The sequence below is a fragment of the Fopius arisanus genome, unplaced genomic scaffold, assembly GCF_000806365.1.
Source record: "Fopius arisanus strain USDA-PBARC FA_bdor unplaced genomic scaffold, ASM80636v1 scaffold00045, whole genome shotgun sequence".
NCBI classification, from domain to species: domain Eukaryota; kingdom Metazoa; phylum Arthropoda; class Insecta; order Hymenoptera; family Braconidae; genus Fopius; species Fopius arisanus.
Genome location: NW_011887784.1, coordinates 877,821 through 894,702, shown reverse-complemented (window position 1 = coordinate 894,702; position 16,882 = coordinate 877,821). Strand labels below are relative to the sequence as shown.

Below are 16,882 nucleotides of genomic sequence, written 5' to 3'. Positions count from 1 at the left end.
ATTCGAACGTTTCTAGTTTGTAATTGCTATGAACATGTGATCATTGAAATTTTCGGGAAATTTTTTTTAGTAAATCCCTGAATTGTAAAAAATCAATTGTTTTCAATTCTCTAGTGATTTATCGCTGCGAAAATCATTCTGAATTCGGTGCACCGAATGCATTTTGGTTATCAGTGATAACCAACGCGCTAATCATTCGGCGAAACAGTTGTGGTTTGACCTCGACATTTCGCGATATCGCGTGAGTTAAAAAAAAAACTCACAGTAATGGTACTGCATTCATACGAATAACACCGCAATATTATTTCCATTGAGTCCCCGGGATTCTAAAGATAATACACCATATTCGTGATTTCGAACTGTTAATAGTTTAACGTGGAAAATTCGAGAGATCAATTCGACTGGAGAACATGGAGAAAAAAAAATAAATTCAGCCAAGTAAATGGACTTGCGACAAGTGCAAATTATTATATTTGAAGTGTTGATTATCTTATTGTTAATTAAAGATGTTCATTATTCCTTTAGTCTAAATTCCTGCGTTTTTTCTACAGTATGTGATTGTTTTTATTGAAAAAAAAAAAAAACAGAAAATTGTTTGCAACACAAAAATTTCATGAGTGATTAAAAAATGATAAAATGAAAAAGTGCATAATTTTTACGTCAATTCCACCGTAAGTTTACTGGAAAAATGAAAAGATCGTTGACTGTGGGGGAAAGGGCGCATAAAGTCCTTAAAATAATTTTTTGCTGAGGCGCGAGCGCCGGCGCAGCTGAAAATCTATTTATAATATTCAGAGGACCATCGACGTTGGAATATCAGTGAATACCATCAGAAGACATCTAGATTTCTTTCTGACACATTTACATCGCAATACTCCAAATTACTCGTCTGTACCTGCACACGTGTTTTGGTGCAACGAAAAGAAACATCTGTTCCCGATCAATAAACATGTGACTCACTTTGTATTTTCCTCGTCCTTCAGTTGCCAAGACAGTTAACAGGACGCGCCTCGATAATTGAGGATGAAATAACCTGGAGGATTATTTGTGGAAGGTGAATATATATTCTCAATTTTGTGGAATTTTTTCATTCCCAATTTTTTGGAATTTCTTCAGCTCCCACGACTCATGAAAAAAAACAGATTTTCATCAGTCAAGTGCTCGTTAATTAGTCGAATTATCTACATCGGTAAATATTGATTGTTCAGAAAAATTACTCAGGTGAGAGTATGAAAAGTCCCACCTTGGAGGAAATTTCATTAGTCAAGTGCTTTGAAGTTTTTATTATAAATTATTAGTTTTTACGATGTCTCGAAAATTTTATCCTGATATTAGTTTCCAGAATTATTTAACTGAAATTTATAAAAAATCGTACGATATTTATTTTCAATACAGTAAATTGGTAATTATTCCTTGACCTCCTCATGAGAAACAATCAATCATTTCGTATTAAAGTAATAATAGAATATTTTTATCAGTGCAAAGCGATAGAATTTTTCGATAACAGATCGTTTATTTTAAACGAGATATTTTATTAAAAAAAAAAATAAAATTGTATGTAACAATGGCATATCTAGAATGAAGACAGCAACTGCCAGGGGAATAATCGGGTGCATTGGGAAATGCACGTCAGGTCTGACTCTTGATGAGCTTGACATCCTGACAGACACTGTTCACAGCACTTTGGGTCGTCACCAGGGGAGGAAAATTTTCCGAGAGTTCCTGCGAAAGGGAAAACGCCAGGACGACCTCAAATGTTTAGATTTTCACGAGCAATGCTGCAAATATATCGAAAACGAGCGAGATTACGTGTAAGTTCGAATATTTCTTCCTTTCATCCCTTAAACAAATTACGAAATAAATTAACTAATTTATTCCTTTATTCATTAAGCTATTCATTAAGTTAATCGTTAAGCTAATCATTAAGGAATGCATTAGGTTTTCCATTCATTGAAAGCAATTGAATTTATTGAGCGGAAGTAATTTTTCTCAGTGCAGATCGCTGGATCAAAAATTTTCATTTGTATTGATCACTGAATTATTTTACTCTGCAGATTGTCCACGGCAACCCCGAATCTGAAAATGCTGACCAACGACGTGAGTGAAGCATTCGACACTGCTATCGAATTGGAAAGAGTACCCGAAATAGACATGGCCATTTTAGACAAATTCAACGAGGCCCTCAACACCCCCTGCAGAGAATCCATGCTGCAGGTCCTCGAGGAGACTAAACTAAGGCTCGAGGATCATTTGAGCTCTTCTCACAAGGACTTCAAGATTTACATGCGAGAGCCATGTCCTAACACCAGATGATCCGACTCGAAAATTAAATTATTACTAAATATTCATAATTTCACTGCACTGAGAGATAAAATCTACTTTTTATAAAAACAATTTATCGGATAGAATAAAATATTCTCTTGTGAGTTTTCCATCGTTTTTTTAATTTTGAAACCAGAAAATTTATTCAATGCATTCAATTTCATTCAATTTTAAATTTAATGCAGTCTAGATGAATTGAAAAAAGACAGTCACATTTAAAAATTCTCTTGTTTTTTCCGTAAATGTGAGATGGAAATTATTTATTGAAGCGTTCACGATTCCAATACACAAAGGAATAATTTTAAATCATCTTTATAAAATGAGTTTTCATCTCGAAGTAGATATTCCCTCTGGTGTTCACTCAATAAATAAATAAGTATTTTCTAAATAATGTAGGGAGTGTAAGAGTAACAAGGAGAATAAATCACTGAATAAATGAAGATATAAGGATATTTGTTGGATCTTCACAAAAGAATTGACACAGACTCTTTATCATTTCCAAATCATATTTATAATCATATAATAATATAATAATAATTAAGTGTTAACATTAACGCCTGACAACGTCGAATTATGTATATATTCAATAGAACTATTCCTTGCCCAGACACACGAATGATATGCATGGTTGTTGCTGTTTATTTTTTCCCTTCCACTGTATCCTTTTTATATCTCCTCCTATTATATCGCTACTAGTTTACTTACACGGGCATATAAATAAATCTTATTGATTAATATTTTTTTTTTCTCATTGTTTTTCCCCATTTTCTCTTCATAGATATAATTACATATGATATGTTTTTTGTAGTCCCAATGATTAATATGCACGACTTTGTGCAAAATGTTGTTGCATCTCGATTTTTTCTTTTATAATTTCTCTCGTCATTTATCTTTCGAAATCGAGACACATTTATGGACGGATTAAAACTAGATGCCGATGGTACTCCGATGGTCGGAGTCCGTGATTTTACAAATATCAATTGAAAACAGTTTGAGTTTTTTCTCTTCTTTCTTTTTTTTCGTTTTATCGGGACAGCTATTTTCATTAGTTAATGAGAAATCGACTATCGAAGTGCCAAATGCATCCGGCAGTATTTGACGAAGCCTCAGATTGTCGCAATAGTCACTCAAGCCCCGCCACTACTGAGTTTTTACCTATTAAACTTATTACTTATGTTATTTTTTTTTTCATTCGCTGAAGCGCTTTCAGTTTTTTGCCATTTTTTTTTTCTTCCCCATTATTTTCATGAATTTGTTACACCCTTCACTCATTTTATTCCCTCAGTAAATAGTTTATCAGAGTATTGCTCCTGACGATCACTACTTCGCAAAGTTATTCTTTAAATATCACAATAACCTCACACAAAAAGCTGTACTATTTTTTATTGTTTAGTTTTATTTAATTCCCCTATCGTTTTTTTTTTCATTACCTAGCATCGAGCACTGGAGCCCCTCGAGCAGCTGAAAATTATCCAAAAACAATTCGATAGCAAAGCGGTAAAGTCTGATAAGTCGATTTAACGAATCTAGATTATTATTAATAATCGATTTACCGTTATAAAACTGTTGATTAAAGATAAAAACACCGAAAGGCCTTGTTTATCGTAAATTTGATGAATGATAAAATAAGTTCCCGGTGTTTTCACCGCAGATCGATGAGAAATAAAATAAAATCTCATGCTGACTTATCCTACTTTACTACTGAACCCATTAATTTCGTCGAGTACATAAACAAATTCGATGTTACGTCTCAAGTATTATTGTTACATTTTCATGTCGTCATACCACTCAGATTACAAAACATCCGTAAATGTTCCTAGCCGAATGAAATTTATGCTATGCTATTGACAATTGCGTGTTTCGATGGAATAGGATATATATTTTTTTATTTAAAGCCCGAATGCTTTTAACGGGTAAAAAATTGCGGCCTCAATACCGCACGGAGACTATCTCGATCCTATGCACACGATTGCCCAGGTAATCGTCTGACCTCGTCTGCACGATATTTTCCAACAATATTCCCTTTTACATTAATTGTACATGAGATTCTAATACTTTCAGATTGTGGGGGATTAATTACCCCAACGCAATCCCCAGAACATCTCTGAGACACGCGTGTAGTCGTCATAAGGATAATTATCCACGAGTACCTCTGATAATTGCGCTAATTGTTTTCATCTTAATGAGTTATCGCTGTTTCTCCGATAATCAATCCTCACGTGAATCCGTGGATTATTCATCTCAACATCTGTGAATAGAAAAAATCTTCTCTCCATTATGATTACATCAATTTTGCATGATGAGTTGATTATCCGTTATTTTACCGTCGGAATAAATATTTAACAGATATTCCGGCGAGTCGGTGGTGCTCTGTTGGTTTTAATTAATGAAAAACCAATTTATCAGACGCGTTACTTCAGTGGAGTAAACAGCTTTTTCGTTTATATACTGCACCATTTTCCAAATGAAAAAAATGGCAAAAAAAGGGCAATGGGGTAAGATAAAATCATTAGGTGGTTTAGTCTTTGGATGGACACAACAGTAAGTTACATCAATAAATCTTTGGTGATAATAGTATTACAAATGAAAAATAATTGAATTGAGTGATTGCAAATAGAAGTTCAGTAAATACTTAAATACTCTTTAATATCTTTTCGATTAACGAAAATTATTGATAATACACAAATGTTTACCGTTATAAGCTCTTTTTGTTATTCGAATGTCTTTTCATTCGGCTTTTTTAGTTCTCGTTATAAATATTCTCACGCTGGGAGGAAAAAAGACGTTTGACAAAGAAGATGGAGTGATGGAGGAGAATATTCTCTTGTCAATTTGTAGAATTGTCGAATCTTCTGACGATTGATTTTGTTATGTCACTGACAATAAAGAGGATTTTGACAGGAAGGCAAGTCTTCTCAAAGAATTTTCAAGTGTCAACATAAATCTTTTCATCGATTCCGGTAAATTGCGTTCTATCCAGAATTCAATCGATTGTGAATATTTTCATGATCTGATTACTCATCTTCAACTGAAAAATTCTGATTTTTATTCCACGATAAATATTTTTACGATGAGTATTTCGGTGTTTGTGCAAAACACTATAAAATCAAAGCCCTAAAAAAATACAAGTCTATATAAATAATTTTGTGTTGAAAAAAATTGAAAATTTTTCAACTGAAAATTTTTTTTCCTCTCACTCATCGCGAACGAACACTCGATTTGAAATATTGTTAAAACGAATAGAAATACCGACATTTTTGATAAAACCTTTTCTGCAGGTCTCAAGTTTCTCTACAAAAAAAATTTTATCAAAAATTCCACTATCTCTCTCCGTTTCAGAGATATTTTCAAAAATTCACCGAACAGACAAATGAAGTCATTCCCATTACCACATCGCTCCATAAATAATTAACCAGGACATTAATTTATACTAATAATCATAATAATGACTTATAAAATTGACAAATGAATATCCCACGGTAGCTCGCCAATTATTTTTTGCCAAAAATCGTTTTTCCCTGAGAGCACAGAAATTCACACAGCGCGCAACACTGAAAAAGCGAGATTTCAACTTCTCGCTCGGGCGGTTCAAGATGACTAAGGTCTTTGCCCTTTTGTACACACTCGTCTATGTACTGTTCCACCATTACAGTGACAATGCGAGTGGAACCCATAAAAAGCGAGAAATCTCTCTCTCCCAGCGTCTTGGCTTCTGGACATGATTTTTTAGTCGAGGGAAGAGTCCTGGGATTTTTTGAGGTCATCTTTTGAATTCTATCTTCTCTATCTTTTCTATCTTTTCATACCGAGACTGATTTATGCTGGCTTTATTCTCATAGTCGAATGAACTATCGGTGGTGAAAAAATAAAACCTCAAAACACTACCTCAATAGCCCCAAGTCCTTCCCTCAAAATAATTACTCACTCCTCATCCGTCATTGAACTTGAGAAAGAGTACCACAACGATATGAGTAAATAATTACACTAGCGGTACAAAATATCTGATTGACGTGTAACACCGGCATTCGTCACCACAGTATCATTGAATTTAAATAAATTAAATCGTTCGATCCCTATTTTCCACCATAAATCCCACTATAATCAATTATTTGTACGCATTACGACGGTTTCATTGGTTGTTCACTCGGAAATAGATCGCAACTCCTTGCAATTCTTTGCATCCACCACGCTGATCTTTTTTTTTATTAATTCGTAAATGTATAGTAATTATTATTTTTTTTTTTTCATCGTCTACATTATTAAATTCTTATACGCGAAAATGCTCACACTATTTTACGTTTACGTTTAGCAATAATTAATTAATCAATATGTAATATACTGTATGTATATTTACTATCTAGTGATATGAATTAGTTTCACTTGTAAAGCACTTTTTAAGTCCAATCTATGATTTTTTTCATTTCCCTCTTCCATTAATTTGTAATAATCGATCGAATGATTTCAGTTCTTCTCTTACGCAGTACAATTTCCCTAATTGTTTCAATGACTAAATTATAATAACGAAATACAATTAATACATATCGATCTAAATCCTCTCTTATTGGTTTGCCCTATTTCCTGAATATCTCAGATTATCCATCAGCTAAAACTATAAATCAACAGAATAATTATACATCGTTTCAGCGCTAGACTAATCGCTAATTCATTCTGAGAGGGAAAATTTCTCGCAGGAGGGAATTATTTTCTCTGGGATATTCCCATTGAGAATAGGCAAAAGAGCTGGTAGGGGTAGGGAGGTGGGAGTGAAAAAACAAAATGAGAGAAAGAAAAAATAATATAAAAAGAGTGAGGAGTAAATAACAACAAGAAGAAAGCTGGCAAATTAGAGCGAGTTTGTCGCGGCGTGAAATTAGAGGTAAGCACAAGTAGTTTTTACACCGCAAAGATTCTTCAACTCTTGAGGAGAACTATAAATCCTCCGGAGCAGAGCTCCGTCTCGAGATATTTCTCAAAATACATCGTAATATCGCATATGAAAAATTACATCCTCCAATTCTCCCGATTTTTATCCTCAGTGAATCTTCTTCCTTTTTTTTTTGTATATTTCACAATTATTCGTTTAAGGCCCCACGCATTTTACTTTACTTTCAATCGTTTCAACACTTTCCCCCGTTTTTATTTTCTCTTGGTTGCCCCTCAAGAATTTTTATGATTGAGAAATTCTTGTCGAGATTCATTGTCTCTATTCTGTCAGCCGGTGAAAATGTCTAATTGCCGCAACGGTAAATTCTTTGTCCCCCAGTTTCTTTGTCCGTCGTGAACACAGAGGAAAATAATTATTCCTGAAGCAAGGAGATTAGTCTTCATTCCAGGGAAAAAATATCCTCCCGTGGATAAATGAAATCAGTAGCAGAGCTAAAGAGCTTCACTGGGTCTTCACAATTGGTCGATTTTTAAAAATATCTCGCGATGTATTGCAAACACCAAAATTTTCATTGATTCATTTTTTGTAGCTCTCAATGTGCTCCGCAAAAGAGTTAATTATGAAAATTTCGTTATCGCCCTCAGGTGGGAAGATATTCCTCGAAAACGACCAAGGGGTCAGACATTTAAAAATGTTCTGCTCACTTTTAGCGAAAGTGACCGTTTTTTGAGTTTTTTAAATAAATTATTGATTAGATTGACCCGAAAAATGTACCGTTCCTGTATTTCATCATTATTTCATGACTCAAGAAGTTTCATGAACGGCAATAACTTTCGAAAAATTTATAAAATTTTGACCAGTTTATAAAAAACGCAGGAAGATTTTAATTTTTATCATTCTCATTATTATTAAATAATAATAAAATGCAAGGACTGTATATTTTGGAGTCCATCCAATGAACATCTTAATCGATTCGAAGGATTTAATTTCCTCACTGAAATAGTGACTGAAAGATGAGATTCACGAGGTGTCAATAGCTTCACATTAACAAAGAGCTCTCCCTGAGAAACGAAATGATTTGAAAGGGAATTTATTCCTGCTTAAGTAGCATATAAAAGTGTCGAATAATCAAAAAATTACTTTCTTTACGAGTACATAGGTATATTAATTGATATGTTCTTCATTAAAACTTTTATTTTCCTCACGTTACTTTAGAGTTTATGGACTTGATATGTATTATTATCACGGAATGAATAGCATACTACAGCTAATGAATCCACCAAGTTTCATCGATACCGAGTAATTAAAATACCTCCACGAGAAACGTGTAAATTTTATCGAGACAGCAATTTCGTACGCAAAGTAACGAATAATTTTATTGAAAATAAAGTAACGAGGACGGTATTCAGCACTTGAAATACTCCAACAGAATGACTCACGGATAATTTGGTCCAGAAATGTAGAAAAATAAGGAGCAGTGGTTTTTCAGATAAAACATGAGTCACATCATCGTTGAATAATCACTCGTTCCTCAATCATCGATATACCGTAATAACACAAGTACAATATATACCTTGAGAATTGTTTTTACTATCGTAATGTGGTCGGCGCGTGTGTCTGCACGAGAATAGCGCTATAAACTATTATTTATTCCTCATTAATGTTAAAACCGCTGATGTCGATGAATCACGATGTCTGAACTTTTAACCCTCTACTCTACCATTACCATTTAAGTATTATTTTTATCTACCCCCTTGTTACCCCCCCGCCCCATCCCCTTATTACTCATTAGATTCTTTCGTATTCGTCCTACTCTTAAGTATCCCATTCCCTAGAAAACTTGAAATTCTCACTCACTCCAATGCTTCCACCGATCCTGTCTCGTACGCAAAATTTTCAGTGAGTTTTTCCGGCTATTTGTTCACTTATTTATAAATGCCCAATCAACTAGTGGCGGGTGTTCGTCGCGAGATTATTTTCCTTTAGTGGAATCTCCAGGGGACGAACACGATTTTTACTCGCCTATTAAAGAAGCAACACTGTTTGTAAATTAATATTCAAATTTCGGGGAACGACTGCTGAATAGAAATTATTTTTTTAGTTTAATAGCTGCTAAAAAATTTTCACATCGCAGAGAAAAAATGTGATTCAACCGATAAATCAACTTAACAGTAGACATTATTTTTAATAATAAGAATCCCCGAGTTGTCTTAAACATCTCAAACACCTGGGGAGCAAATTGCCGATAAATTTTTCGCGCAGTCATGATCTGTTTTCACACAGCTACAATCAATCTTCATAAACTTTCTTCGAGCATCTCCCAAAATAAAATAGACTATTTCCGCGAGAATGACTCTAAAAAAAAGAATCTTCTTTTCTCCATGCATGTCCCCCGAATTTCAAATAATTTCCAACAGCGAAAAGTTACAACGCAGAATATTAAATGGTGAAAGATGCAGGACAGGTTGAGGGGGTGTAGGGTAGGTTGTGGTGGGTGAAGAATAGTATTTATCAACAAAACTGATGGGATTTATCCGTCAGGTGGGAATGAAGAGTTGGTAAAAATAGGGTCGGGGATTTATCCGGTGTGTGACGGTATTTGACAGTTACACGGGACGTGACTTACGGTACAGTTAGCATGACTCGACCAACGGGAAGGCACTTGGGCAAATTACGTGCCGAGTTGGCCGTCATTCTAGTACACGGGGCACACCTCTCCCTCATTACAAATACACAGAAAGTAATAAGTTACAATTTTCACTTTTCCCCAATTCCACACTCCACACGTTCAATTATTCCGATTATTTCCACTATTTCCATGATTTCCATTATATTTCTTCAATTTCCACTAAAAGATTTCACACTTTGAATCCCCCACCTACTGAATTTTAATCGAAATATCTCGAATCCACTCGATCCTCACAAATAATCCTCGCCTTAAACCTATGATATGTTCACATTCGTTAAATAATGTTACAATGCATTACTCTCATTCATTGTCTAATGACAATTAATTTCACTCGCTACTTCTCTTTAATTTCACCTCTCACTCAGTTAACTTCTCTTTTCTTTATAGATTATTTGTTCACTCAAAAAATCGCGCTCTCATTATCCTCCCATCACTAATTTTATTTTATTCATTTTAACAAGTTAAATCACGACGTTAAAACGTGATAGTGATGATTAAAAACATAAATACACGTTTCTTAGGGCACCTTTGGTATTAAGCTTGATGTTCGTGTATGCAATTTGAATAGTGATAATTATTCATTGTTGTTTCCACGACTATATGACGGTAGAAACTAGAATTTTTATTAATCATACACGTACGATTATCCCGATAACTTCAATTGCACAGGGAACAGAAAATTGTGGTTGGATCCTTTCGGGCGTCAACGACTGTTTTTCAATTTCTATCTCTTCTCTTTCTTTTATTTTTTTTTTCCTTTTTTGGTTTATCTTTCGTTTTATGTACATCCGGGAGACAGCGGTGAGCGTTGACGGATTTATATAAAGCAGATAACTCTTCCCTCCCACCCCTCGATTATTCTTAATAGCAGATAGAATTTCTACGTATCTTCCGGAAAATCTCCATTGAAATTCATCAAGGCGAATAATAATGCTGCACTCCTCTCACAAAATCATCCTCCCTCCCCCAATAATTGAATAAATAAGACAAATAAAGCCAACATCCATTGAAATTCAACATTAATCACTGGAAAATGGATAAAGAGACGGCAAAAGTCGTCGTCCCTCCCCTTAAGGCTACGAAAAAGAAAGTTCAACAATTTTTCTAGTTAAATCGCGCTTTGTAAATACTTTCAATAATTTTATCTCAACGTAAATTTTACCTAATAATTTTGTCGCCAGAGACTTTCTTCCCTGTGGATTTCTGTTTTATCTTTTTCACCCTAATATGGTTTTATTGAAAATTCACCGAAACCAGCGCCCCTATTGCTCCTGCAGAATCCTTTCCTCCGTCTCGTCCTCTTCTCCCGTACCTTATCTTTGTTTTTCTTCTTGAAGTGAAAAAAAAAATAGCTTCTAATTGTTGAGTTTTTACTGCACTCCGCTCGGACAAGTGTGGATTACACATTTGTATTTGTTGGTCGATCCAGGAGCTCGGTCTTCCTCACGGTATCGTTTTCACATTCCATTTATGTCGATCTTAAGGTTGCCCGTTTTTTTCTCCCTTTGATCCCTGAAATTAATGAGGATTCATTAATATTTCATCAATTGGACTAATCATAGCAAAAGCACATTCAATATTATTCGTGTTTTCTTTCGTATGCCATCGACTATTTATCAGAACGCCTCTTATGCACTAGTTTTTTTTCCAGGAGAACTCAATGTACGGGTGCTGGGGTAATACGGACATTATAAATCACTCCAGCCTCAATTTTCAACATTTTTCTATATTTAAACAAATATAAAAAACATAAATAGATAAATCAAATTGTTTTTTCAATCTCAATTGGTTGATTCATAAATTTTAAGTGGAATCCTCCAAAAATAAAATAAAACCTGAATAATCCCAGAAAATCGCTAATAATAATAAAAATTAATGTATTATTATCATACTTTTATATTATTTTTTGAAAATTGTTAATTCAACTTTCTGGGGATTTTTAAAAATACACTGTTTTTAGATGGTCGAACAAAGAAAAAAAATGGAGTCAATTAAAAAATTATTGTGGAACTAACAAATTATATTAATTAATATTGAATTTGAAGATCATATTGTCTCTCATATTTTACTAAATTTTTTGTTAGTACAGACATTTGAAAATGTTATTACGCGGATTGAAATAAAAAAAGTCCATATTACCCTGCAGTCCCTTGTTTAAAATATATTTCAATCCACGAGGTACGAGAAAACCAGTCATTTGAATCGAACAGAGTTACTCAAAAAATTTCTCGTCCAATTCAAACAATCTAGTCTCCACGTGTAAGTGGAGATACAACTTAATATGTAACACTGTGTGTAAAGTGTAAACTCGCATTTCCTTTTCTCGATAATCAAAAAGGAAAATTGGGGAGGGGAAAAAAAAATATACAACTGAAAAAACCCCCCAACATCTCGCGATCTACCGATTGGAGTGATAAGAAATATCGATAATACCAGTCGTACAATCTGAGTGCATGGAATCATCGGGAGGAAATGAAATGATAGATAATGGGGGAAACAAGTGTCAACGATTTAGAAACGAAATTCAATTAAAATAAAACACCCAAGACAAACTTCAACCCAATTAAGTCGTCGTGAAAGCGTGAAACGAAAGTTTCCAACGGAGGAGGATAAAAACAATGAGATGTACCGCAATGATTTTTTTTTTTTCTCATCTCAATCAAATTTCGCGATTGAATTTCTCTGGGCACTGATTTCAGTCGTCAATCGGTCCTCAACTTGACCGAAATAGACGAATGTTTAATGTTTTACCCTCCGTGACACAAAAACTTGCTTCATGCAGAAAAAATAAAAACACCGAGACGGAGAGAAATTCGGTGAAAAAATTCTAGTGCTAGCACCGGAACGTAGATGTATTGTATCAGCAGGGGAAATTTTTACTGGTACTGGATATTTATGGGCAATACGCCATTTTTTCTCGTATTGATATAAAATTATCACATAAATCTCCAGTAATTTTCTTGTAATGGCAATAAACTTTTTCATAGCCCATCATGATTTCTTTGCAGTGAGAAAAACAATCATTTCTTCTCGTGATATTTATTAGTGTAAAGCAAATTAGCGGAAGATTTTGAAAGTCTAGTATTTAGTGAGAAATAGTATTTCTCTCATTGCTAGCGATAGAATTATTTCGAAAAAATCAGTAGCGAAATGTCGGTCAGCAGAATTTTCCAGTTTTTTTAAATATTTGGATTAAAGGGATAAATTAATTTGAGAAAGACTGAAAGGTGGAGAGACCTTTTCTTTTGGAAAATTGGGAAAAAAACCGGAACTATTTCCAATCAATCAATAATTCAATTGATCAATCGATCAATCGATAATTAAATTAAAATCATTGGATCGATAGTAAAAGAGGAAAATTCTAGTGTTTTCGTGATAATTTCGCTAGCAAATTTCTCGCCGTGGAGTGCAGGACTATTATGTTAGAAAAAATTGAAATTTCATGGACAATTGGTTCCTAATTTTTTTTGAAAAATTATTTCCAAAATCAGTTTCCGGTTTCACGGAGAATTCAGAAAAATCGCGGAATTTTCAGCGTCAAGAATTCATCCTGCATTTGAATTCCCATGAAATTTCAATGAAACACTGACACGATAAAAATTCCAAGAAAGTGGCACAGAACAGAGAACAAAAATCAGCAGCAGTGTGACATGATGCACTGAGAAAAAAAATTACTTCTTTAAAATCATTGATCTCGAGTTTTACTCGTCAAACGTGAGAACATTGAGAGAAAAATTCACTTCACGATAGCCGCATCGAAAAAAAAAACACCGAAATTGTGGATTTACTTGTGGTGAGGGAATTTACTGGTCAAAAGTAATTTTTCTCAGTGCACGGAGAAAAGAATTCCCGAAAAATTACCATTAAATCATCATAATTATTAATTAATTAATAATTAGTTCCGTCAACATGGAGGGAATTGTCATTTCGTAAAAAATTACAGAATCATTATTATGACTCCTGAATTATTATTTTTTCGTTCTGACAGAAAAAAATGTCGAGCTGAACTAAAAATTCAGACCAGTTCCCTAATATTCGACAGGAGGACATTTCGCCCCACATTAACGAAACTCTCTCGTAATTATCCGCGAATTATTTTCTCCATGTAAATATTTCCGAATATGTGGGCAAAGTTGCCAGATGGCGATTTTTTTAAAAAAACATTTCGATTTTTTTCAGTGACAAAGACTGAACTGAAGTCGCTACCGCGAATGATTGGCGTTTTGAAAAAAGCGTTGCCAATATATTATTGCAATGAGCGATTGTTACTATTACTACTATTGTTAAAAAATTAAATCGGATTTTTGGGGGAAAAAATGGCCATCTGGTAACCCCGGTAACAGTGTGGGTGCGGCGTAACACATAATGGAGCTCATGTTGGATATTGATAATCAGTGTTATCTGATTGTCATTGAAAATAAATAAATGAAAACGTACTTCGATCCAGAGATTTTTAAAGCCGACCTCGGCCATTTTAGACTTAGCATATTCAATTCTTATCGGTCCACGATCGGAGGAGAGGAGAAGGGATCCTTGCAGGGCGGCCATAGCTTGGGCCGCGTAGCGAACATCTTGGAATTCGATGAAGGCAACGGGTGAACCTCCCTTCGTGTGCATACGAAGCCGACAGAAACCAGTAAAACTGTGCATAAATAAGAGAAGCGTACAGATACGTGCTCATCCAACCAATTCCCCAGTCAATTGGTAAAACGGGCTTACTTAATTCACCCCCTCACTGAGTTTTTACGAAATATCCAAGAGACTATTCACTTGTGAAATCACTCTCTCATTCTCAATTTAAATCATATCAAATCACTCCTCAAATCATGTGAAATCATCGGAAATCACTTGGCAATTCATTGATGTCACCTGAAATCATTTGAAATCATTTGAAATCATTTGAAATCATTTGAAATCATTTGAAATCATTTGAAATCATTTGAAATCATTTGAAATCATTTGAAATCAATTGAAATCATTTGAAATCATTTGAAATCATTTGAAATCATTTGAAATCATGGAATCGGGATGAAAAGCTTCTGAAGTCAATTGTCCTAAAAAATCATATGAAATCAGCAATCATTGTGTCATGATATTTAACAACAAATAAACCCTCGGTTTTCGGAAATTCTCGAGGGGCTATTTATTCGGGGAATCACTGTCACTTTGAATTGAGATCATATGAAATAAGTCCGGAAATCATCGGACATCATTCGAAATTATTTGAAATCATGAAATGAGAAGAAAAAACTTTTGAAATCAGTTCAAGTTATTTGAAATTGAGCAACCGAAAAAATCACATGAAATCAGCAATCATTGTCTAATGATTTTTAACAAAGAATAACCCCTCGGTTTTTTCGAAATACCCGAGGGGATAATCAGTGGTGAAATCACTGTGACTCTGAACTGAAATCATCTGAAATCGTCCTGAAATCATGAAGTCATGAAATCAAGACAAGAAACTTTTGAAATTATTCTGAAATCGCGTGAAATCAGCAATCATTGAGTCATGATATTTGACAACGAACATCCCCTCGAAATATTTAATAATAAAAACATTTTAAAAATTAAAGGAGACAGTAAAATCATTATCAAACTTTTTGTTGAGTCAATCGAGAGCTACGACAAACGTCACCCCAAAAATTTCAGTAATTTCCCCCTGTTTCAAGAATATTTCCGAAAAACTCACCGAAGAATCAGTTAACTTACCGCATTTTACCACATCACTACAGAATTCATTACTTTAATTCAACATTACAACTTTAATATCTTCATCCGCAAATGTTATTTTTTTCAGGGTGTGTTATGATGCATTTGATGATTGTGGAAATTAGTTGGAACTCTGCCAGTCGTTATAAACGTCTTTATCCAATTAATTCACTTTCAACTACCTCCGATATTTTATCACCGTTCTGATAACAACTGCCCAGTTCCATCGGGCTTTGTACAAAATTAAATATGACAAGATTAATTACTGTTATGGTCGATATTAAGTAAGTACTACACGGAGAGAAATTCGTTTTTTGTGCAAATCAGTAATAAATCTCGGATTTCTACGTCATTGATAGGTCGATAATTATGGGGAGGTAATTGTATACATCATTTTTATGGGCAATCATTTTTCGATCGAGAATTCGATTGAAATTTCAGGTGATCCCGACTAGATTTTAACAATAATAAAATATAATTATTATTATAATATATTATAGATATGATATATTATAACAATAATGTAATATATTAATATATTCTGATAATATTATTATTGAAGAATTTTTATGAAAAAAATATTGAAAAATCGATATTTAAATCGAATGAATAATTAAGGGAATTTTCCCTAGAGTCTAACCCACCACCAAAATAATTTCTCCGAAGTATATTTATCAGGAAGTAATTAATTTAAGTGATCAAGGGATTGCAGGCGATTAATAATTTTTTGTCAATTCATTTGTGAGAAATAATTTTGTTCCAATATTTACTATTTTATGTCAGTTACTAATAGTTAATGTAGTTATTTAAATAAATTTCTCTCCGTGTGTGGATTACTCTGGTAATAATTGCAAGTGCAGGTACCACCAGGTACTGATCGTCATTGAATATCGGATAGGAACGATCACTTGAGGCAGAATCATTGAGTGCTCCCAATCTCTACGTGATGCTACGGAAGAAATAATTAAGTGAAAAAATATATTTTTGCGAGATATACGAGTACTCGGGGGGAGTATTCAATTATTAATGACTAGATTAGTTTCCAATTGCGACAATTATATCCCTCTCGAAGGTGATCCAGTTAATCACAGTTTTGGGGGAATCCCCCACGTAATTAGTAAGATTTACGTTAAAATTACTGGTTTTTAGATTTTTTCGATAAATTGTTGGTTGGATTGACGTGAAAAAACAAACCGATTCCATTATTTATTTATCATTATTTAATCATTCCCAAAATTTAATGATCGATTATTTTCCTGCGTTTTTCCCAACTTTTA

At 33.9% G+C, this 16,882-nt stretch overlaps 2 protein-coding genes across 2 annotated transcripts in view; one reads left to right on the top strand and one right to left on the bottom strand.

Moving 5' to 3' along the window:
* The first annotated feature begins 24 nt into the window (after nucleotides 1–24).
* Nucleotides 25–2,430, top strand: LOC105267267 (uncharacterized). Its single transcript, XM_011305994.1, has 3 exons — nucleotides 25–1,054; nucleotides 1,578–1,811; nucleotides 2,055–2,430. The coding sequence occupies exons 2-3, from the start codon at nucleotides 1,579–1,581 to the stop codon at nucleotides 2,311–2,313; spliced, it is 492 nt and encodes a 163-aa protein (XP_011304296.1). The 5' UTR covers nucleotides 25–1,054; nucleotide 1,578; the 3' UTR covers nucleotides 2,314–2,430.
* A 6,558-nt stretch (nucleotides 2,431–8,988) lies between these two features.
* The window catches only part of cpo (couch potato), a 44,007-nt gene continuing 36,113 nt past the window's right edge, over nucleotides 8,989–16,882 (bottom strand). The window contains exons 8-9 of the mRNA XM_011305993.1: nucleotides 14,334–14,538; nucleotides 8,989–11,408 (exon numbers count right to left, since the gene is read on the bottom strand). Of these exons, the coding sequence (XP_011304295.1) occupies nucleotides 11,376–11,408; nucleotides 14,334–14,538 (238 nt within the window). The 3' untranslated portion in view covers nucleotides 8,989–11,375. The remainder of the gene's footprint in view (nucleotides 11,409–14,333; nucleotides 14,539–16,882) is intronic.

What these genes read in the sequence shown, in the direction of transcription:
- LOC105267267 (XM_011305994.1), top strand. Translation starts at nt 1,579, where the DNA reads ATGAAGACAGCAACTGCCAGGGGAATAATCGGGTGCATTGGGAAATGC. An exon ending in GAAAACGAGCGAGATTACGT is followed by an intron (nt 1,812 to 2,054) that starts GTAAGTTCGAAT and finishes TTTACTCTGCAG; the next exon opens with ATTGTCCACGGCAACCCCGA.